Source organism: Chlamydomonas reinhardtii, chromosome 2 (assembly GCF_000002595.2).
Source record: "Chlamydomonas reinhardtii strain CC-503 cw92 mt+ chromosome 2, whole genome shotgun sequence".
NCBI classification, from domain to species: Eukaryota; Viridiplantae; Chlorophyta; class Chlorophyceae; order Chlamydomonadales; family Chlamydomonadaceae; genus Chlamydomonas; species Chlamydomonas reinhardtii.
The window spans coordinates 8,947,702-8,954,303 of NC_057005.1; the positions used below are offsets into that span (position 1 = coordinate 8,947,702).

Sequence of the window (6,602 nt, forward strand, 5' to 3'; positions counted from 1 at the left end):
GCAGGCTCTGCGTTGCCCCCGTTGTGTGAGGCTCGCATCCTGGGGAGTGGGGTGTAGGCGTGGGTATGGGTGGGCGCCTTGCATGAGTGATTCACACTGACCATTGTGCCTGCAATTGTGTGTTCTGTGCATGGAGGCGCGAGGAGGGTGCTGCGTCAGCGGAAGCTGCGCAGGAGCTGCTTGTGCAAGGCGTGGCCAGCAGCATCGGGTGGGTTTGCTTGTATGTGCGGATGTGGGCAGGGCAGGCAGGAACAGTGCATGCCAACTGCTGCAAGGCACTTTGCTGACGCTGCGCACATGTTTGGGTACCCGCATGGTTGCAGGGAGGGGCAGTGGTGCAAGCTGCGCCCGGATCTGGATGCGCTCGGCGTGAAGCTCGACGCCAACGGCATCGTCACGCACCTCAAGTACGCCCTCGCGCCGCCCAAGCCGCCCAGCGCGCACCTCGTGGAGGTGATGCAGGCGGGTGCCATCCGCGACATCCTGATGGGCATGGGCTGGGCCGCGCTGCCGGAGCAGCAGGTTCGGGTGTTCGACATTGACCTTGCCGCTGCGGATGCGCTCGCGCTGGAGGCCCTGCAAGGGTGGGCACGCATAGCGGGGGTGGCGCTGCAAGGCGAAGGCCAGAAGCTGGTGCGGCGCCAGCAGGGGCTTAGCACCGGCGGCGACAAAACCTCGTGGTACCAGCAGTGGTTTGCGGAATGCCCGTTCGGCCTGCTGGATGTCACCGGGCAGGACGTGCGGGTCTGTGCCGTGCGGCGCACAGCAGATGGTGGGCTGCAACGCGCGCCGCTGGTCTCTGTAGGGCAGGTGCGAACAAGCTGCGGGCCGGGCGTATGTTGTTGCGTGTTGTCGGTTGTATGGCGGTGTGCGTGTTCACCATGCTGCTGTTGTGCTTGCCTGCAGGTGTCGGGCGAGGCGGGGCGCGCTCTGCGCAACAAGGTGGAATAATAATAATAATAATAATAATACCTACGCACGGACCAAGGTCCCGCGTGCCTTAAGGAAGAGTCCCATCGAGGCTAACCCTACCGTATCTCTGTGGGACCTTGGCAAGAGGCACCCCACGCATCCACCTTCACTCAGTCCATAGGAACCGAAGTTCTGGACCTATCGGCCTACCAACTCTCCGAATTCGGCCATCGTGAAGTTTCCACGTTGCAACAATGGGATCCGAACCCAGAGAGTCGCTACAACGCTTCCGTCAGTACCGCGGACTCCATACCGGAATACTGACTCGGTTCCCCGGGCAGGATCCGAACCTGCATCTATACTTGTCAGCCTCAACCCGGCCGAATCCGCGATTCGAACCTGGGTCTGCCATGTGACAGCGGCATGCTCTACCAATTGAGCTACCGGGGAGCAACAAGGTGGCGCGCACGTGTCAAGAAGTCCACAATGGCGACGCCTGGGCTCACATCGACAAGCACTACGACGGCAACTTCTGGATGGCGGGGCTGGCGTCGCCTGCTCGCGTGGGACACATCATCTGCAGGCAAGAGTACCAGGGGGGTGTTGCATGCGGGTGGCAAGGGTGGCGCGGGCATGGAGGAGAGGCATGGATGTGCGGTGGGGCCGAGATTGACTGATACCTTGCTGTGCAGGTACGTCAACCAGATCATCTACGAGTGCGAGGCGGAGCATTATCCATTCGGCATCGAGGAGGCGCTGGAGGAGATGTGTACGGCGGTGTGGGAGGCGGCGGTGCAGATTGCGCCGTACCTGACCAAGTACAGGTGAGGGTGCCGTGTAGCCGCGGGGCTGCGTGCAAGGGCAGTACGTGCAGGATGGTTGTGTGGGGGGTCGCGTACCTAGCACTGACGTGGTGCTGCACGCTGTCGGTCTGCGCGCAGGGACGAGTTCTTGTCTGCCTGGGGGCGCCAGGCGATGTACGGCGACACGGCAACTAACCTCGTGAGCATGACCAAGAACTGCGCGGTGTCGTTGCACTTCGACACGACGGACGGTGAGGCTGGTGCGCAGGGGTGCGTATCAGAGACGCGGTGCCTGTGTATTTGTGTGTGTGGGGGGGGGGGCGGGGGAGGGGCGGGCGGTGGATGGGTGAGTGGGTGTGCGTGCGAGCTTGCTCGTGTAGATCTCGGAGGGCGGGCGTACTGTGAGGCAAGGTGGTGGTGCTGGTCTGCTATCTGCGTGCTGCTAACGAGTGTGAATTTCTTCGCGTGGGAATTGACACGCAGGGCCGTACAGCATCATGCTGTGGCGCCACAACGGTGCCGGCAGCCTGGACGGCGGGCATTTCTTGATGCCTGGCGCCTCCATCAAGGTAAATGGCCAGGTGGTGCATCTCTGCGGGCGGGTGTGGTTTTGTGTGTGTCGGCCAGGCGCGCGTATAGTGAGCTCGCGATGCGGACATGCAAGTGATACGGGTGCTGTTGTTTGCAGGTGCTGCCGACCGACATGACGATCGTGGTGCTGGCTGCTGGCATGGTCACGCATGGGACGGCGCCCGTGCTGGAGTCCACTGGCGAAGCGCGGCGGTACGGCTACTCGCATTTCCTGCGTGTGCCGGCCATGGAGCGTGTGGCGCGGCTGATCAAGGCATCTGGCGGAAAGAAGAAGATGGAGGAGCTGCAGGTGCAGGGCATGAAGCGCGTGTTGGCTGCACGTACAGCGGCGGATCGGAAGGCGCGGCGGGATGAAATCCAGAAGCAGCGGGACGAGCTCCTGAAGAGCGCGCTGGACGGCGAGGCGCTGCCAGAGGGCGAGCATTTAGCGTTTGCTGTGCGAGGGTTGAAGTGGCACCGGGACATTGTGAAGTGCCTGGTATGGCAGGACTTCAAGGGCAAGTCCTGAGACCTCTAGCAGGAGGAGCGGGTGGGTAGTAGTGGTTCGTGTAGAGGCGTGTTGGGCTGTGTAGGTGAGAGCTCATGGGAGTACACAACGCAGATAGAGCAAGAACAGCGGGAGTTTCTTAGGCAGCGCCAACAGGTGCGAACGCTGCTGGGGAGTTGGTGTGTTGCAGTGGGAGTTGGGCCATGCACGTGAGACAGCGAGTGGCTGTACAGGTGTTCGCATTTGCAGGTTAAAAGAACCGTGCCATTCGTGTCAAGCAAGTGCATGGAGTGGGTGGGTGATGAACTGGATTGTGGGGTAGAGCTGTGGGCGGGGGCATGCGTTGGGGAATCGGTTTTTCTGTGAGGGCGTGTGGGTGCGCTAAGGGCAAGGTAACAAGACAGCGTGGCTGTAGTCAGTTAGCAGTGTAGGGTTGCGGTTGGGGCCGGGCTGCAGCGGAAGTAGAAGTAGGGATAGCTGCTTATTGTGGCAAAGATGCGCGGGATGTCGTGCTGGCGAAAGCTTGCAAAGGTAGTGGGGTGCTGGATGAGGCGCATGAGGCGCAGTGGTGCATTGGCTGCGGTGCTGGAATGGACAGGAGGCAGCGAGGGCAATGACATGAGATGAGCGGTTGTATACAATGAAGGTGTGCAGAAGTCGCAACGTTGGCAATGTGCAACATCAATGTGTTTGTCGTGGTATCATAAGCAGAACTGCGCCAGACTGTGAGCACTGAGACTAGGAAATGTCAAGCAGCCGCACAGAAGATACATCTACGCAACAGCCACAGCTTCTCAATAGCGCATTTGCGCGCACTACCAAGCAGTTCAGAGATGCCTCCGTGCACGCATGTTGCGCATCAAAGCCAGGAATGCAGGTTGGTTCTAAGCAGGGGTGGAGGCGTAATCAGTCGTGGAGGAGTAAGCAGCATTACGGCAGCTGCGCCTGCACGGTGGCGCCCGCGATAGTCCAACGGCTGATCCGGGCATGCTGCGGCTCATAGGGAGCGGGCTGTGCTGCCCAAGCGAGTACGGCGTCCAGCTGCGCTCCGTAGACGACGCGCGCCACATCAGGCGGCATGGTCACCTTCAAGGTGCGGGGAGATGCGAGAGGCACGCATGGTCAGGTGGAGCGCAAGTGGAGTGGCGGGTGGTGGATGGCATGAGCGGAGTCCAGGGAACGCACCAGGGTGCCATCGTATGCAGCCAGCGCGGCCGACAGCAAGTAGCCGATGAGGTTGTTGTTGCTGCAGGCAGACAGGTTTGGATAAAGCGCAGTGTGGTGAGCAAAGTGGTTGGGTGATGCGGGGCCGAGGTTGGCAGGTACGTAGCCCAACCCATATAGGAGAACGGCTTACGCACTTACTCAAGCACGACTGGCATGAAGGCGCCATACACAGGCGCGTGGCTGGTGAAGGCGGCCTGGTCGATGTTGGAGTTGAGCGTGAGCATGTTTTGGTCATGCACCAGAAGCTCGACTAGGATGTGGATCAGGAGGGGAGTGTCGGGCGTGACGCCCATGATGCCGGTCTCCATTGTCGCGGTTATCTCCTCGCCGCGGTTTTGCGCGGCCATCAGGAACAGAGCACGGCGGCCAGCAGTGGGCTCGCGCAGCTTGTTCAGGATGGCGCGACGCGAGGTGGGTGTGCGGAGCGAGAGGACGATCTGAGGCACGGACAAGTGGGGAAGGGCGAGTGGAGAAGCGGGGTGGCAGTGGTATGTACGGACACCGTGCAAAGCGAGGGAGGCTGGGGAGTGTAGATACAATGGTATGGAGGTGGAGTACGACTAACAGGTTGTTGCAGAGCAGAGCTGCGTAGGCTCACCTGGACCGTGACAGAGGGGCGGCGTACCAGGGCGTTGAGCAGGCCTGCGTAGAAGATTGGGACGCCTTCGAGCTGTAAGTCACCATCGTCATCTCCTGCTGGCGGCTGCAGCATAGCGCCAGCGATGGCGGCGGGCGCAGCGTCAGCGGCAGCGGCGGCACCAGCAGTGGCACCGGCGGCACCAGCGTCCTCAGCAATCGCAGGCAGCGCAGGGTCAGCGGCGGCAGGAGGAAGATGTGGAGGGATGACGATGAGGTTCTCGTTGAACACGGCATGGAGGGGTGTCAGGAAGTTGATGGGCACACGAAGCGAGGGCACCTGCAGAGGCGTATGTGGAAGGCGCGGAAATGGATACTTGTCAATACACGCTGAGGACCCTAAGTGCCGTATGCAGGCGGAGTGCGTGACACAAGCAGTGGCAGGTGCAAGGTAGGTGCTGTGGTACTTGGTGCCCACCAATAGCCTGCGGGCAGCGCTTACCATGTTGGGAGGTGCAGTGAGTACCACCACCGAACGAGGTGAGGTCGCCAGATTTGCGCCGACTCCCGGGGTTGAACTGTTGGTTGACTCCACCATGGAGGTTTGTAATCGTGATGTGGTGAGGCACGTGGTAGCGGTGCGAGTTGTCTGCTGTGGGCAAGGCAGGTAACCGGCAGTGAGGTGGCTAAGTTGGTATGGGATAATGAATCGGGCAGGAGGGAGGGCTGGATAAGAGGTACGTGCATGGTAGGCGTGCCAGGTCTGCAGGACGATAGGCATTAAAGGCCCTGGAGGTGCAGCTGCGGGCCCGAGCACTTACCCATCACGACGCTGATGACGTTGAGCACAACGTTGCACCTGTCGCTCACAGCGCGGATGGTGCCGTCATCACCTAAGATATGGACTCGGTCAGACTGGACGCCCACGGCGTGAATTGCAGGGTGCGCGGCGTTGGCGGCGCCGGCCAGCACGGTGACCACCCATCCTGAAAGGCTGTGCTCGCCGGCAGTGCTGGGCAGGTGGGCGTGGGTGACACGGGTAGAGCGCTGAGATGTGGACTGCATGCGCTTCTCGAGCGCAGCTGCAAGCGACATCCCGGTGGGCTTGCTGGGTGGCGTGCTGGACGTAGGGGCCGCAGGCGTGGCGGAGCCTGTATGCAGGGACGAACGCAGCAGAAGTCGGAATGGATATCGGCAAGAGGACGTGCTGCAGCGCGGCTGTCAGAGCTGTTGTGAAACAGTATATACCTCCAGCACCCGTACGGCGAGGCGCTGCCAGAGGGCGAGCATTTAGCGTTTGCTGTGCGAGGGTTGAAGTGGCACCGGGACATTGTGAAGTGCCTGGTATGGCAGGACTTCAAGGGCAAGTCCTGAGACCTCTAGCAGGAGGAGCGGGTGGGTAGTAGTGGTTCGTGTAGAGGCGTGTTGGGCTGTGTAGGTGAGAGCTCATGGGAGTACACAACGCAGATAGAGCAAGAACAGCGGGAGTTTCTTAGGCAGCGCCAACAGGTGCGAACGCTGCTGGGGAGTTGGTGTGTTGCAGTGGGAGTTGGGCCATGCACGTGAGACAGCGAGTGGCTGTACAGGTGTTCGCATTTGCAGGTTAAAAGAACCGTGCCATTCGTGTCAAGCAAGTGCATGGAGTGGGTGGGTGATGAACTGGATTGTGGGGTAGAGCTGTGGGCGGGGGCATGCGTTGGGGAATCGGTTTTTCTGTGAGGGCGTGTGGGTGCGCTAAGGGCAAGGTAACAAGACAGCGTGGCTGTAGTCAGTTAGCAGTGTAGGGTTGCGGTTGGGGCCGGGCTGCAGCGGAAGTAGAAGTAGGGATAGCTGCTTATTGTGGCAAAGATGCGCGGGATGTCGTGCTGGCGAAAGCTTGCAAAGGTAGTGGGGTGCTGGATGAGGCGCATGAGGCGCAGTGGTGCATTGGCTGCGGTGCTGGAATGGACAGGAGGCAGCGAGGGCAATGACATGAGATGAGCGGTTGTATACAATGAAGGTGTGCA

The 6,602-nt window shown here is 60.8% G+C and overlaps 2 protein-coding genes across 2 annotated transcripts; one reads left to right on the top strand and one right to left on the bottom strand.

Moving 5' to 3' along the window:
- The first annotated feature begins 133 nt into the window (after positions 1-133).
- On the top strand, positions 134-3,545 carry CHLRE_02g142867v5 (uncharacterized protein). Its single transcript, XM_043060194.1, has 8 exons — positions 134-208; positions 324-810; positions 907-942; positions 1,371-1,495; positions 1,605-1,736; positions 1,854-1,966; positions 2,199-2,284; positions 2,404-3,545. The coding sequence occupies exons 2-8, from the start codon at positions 457-459 to the stop codon at positions 2,812-2,814; spliced, it is 1,257 nt and encodes a 418-aa protein (XP_042927937.1). The 5' UTR covers positions 134-208; positions 324-456; the 3' UTR covers positions 2,815-3,545.
- A 12-nt stretch (positions 3,546-3,557) lies between these two features.
- On the bottom strand, positions 3,558-5,263 carry CHLRE_02g142887v5 (uncharacterized protein). Its single transcript, XM_043060195.1, has 5 exons — positions 5,099-5,263; positions 4,619-4,936; positions 4,159-4,457; positions 3,979-4,039; positions 3,558-3,879 (listed from the first exon to the last, which is right to left on the bottom strand). Exons 1-5 carry the CDS (start codon positions 5,192-5,194, stop codon positions 3,724-3,726), a joined length of 930 nt encoding a protein of 309 aa, XP_042927938.1. The 5' UTR covers positions 5,195-5,263; the 3' UTR covers positions 3,558-3,723.
- Positions 5,264-6,602: the final 1,339 nt, after the last annotated feature.

What these genes read in the sequence shown, in the direction of transcription:
- CHLRE_02g142867v5 (XM_043060194.1), top strand. Translation starts at nt 457, where the DNA reads ATGCAGGCGGGTGCCATCCGCGACATCCTGATGGGCATGGGCTGGGCC. An exon ending in CGCTGGTCTCTGTAGGGCAG is followed by an intron (nt 811 to 906) that starts GTGCGAACAAGC and finishes GCTTGCCTGCAG; the next exon opens with GTGTCGGGCGAGGCGGGGCG. An exon ending in GGCGCGCTCTGCGCAACAAG is followed by an intron (nt 943 to 1,370) that starts GTGGAATAATAA and finishes GGGAGCAACAAG; the next exon opens with GTGGCGCGCACGTGTCAAGA.
- CHLRE_02g142887v5 (XM_043060195.1), bottom strand. Translation starts at nt 5,194, where the DNA reads ATGGTGGAGTCAACCAACAGTTCAACCCCGGGAGTCGGCGCAAATCTG. An exon ending in TCACTGCACCTCCCAACATG is followed by an intron (nt 4,937 to 5,098) that starts GTAAGCGCTGCC and finishes ACGCCTCTGCAG; the next exon opens with GTGCCCTCGCTTCGTGTGCC. An exon ending in CTGCATACGATGGCACCCTG is followed by an intron (nt 3,880 to 3,978) that starts GTGCGTTCCCTG and finishes CGCACCTTGAAG; the next exon opens with GTGACCATGCCGCCTGATGT.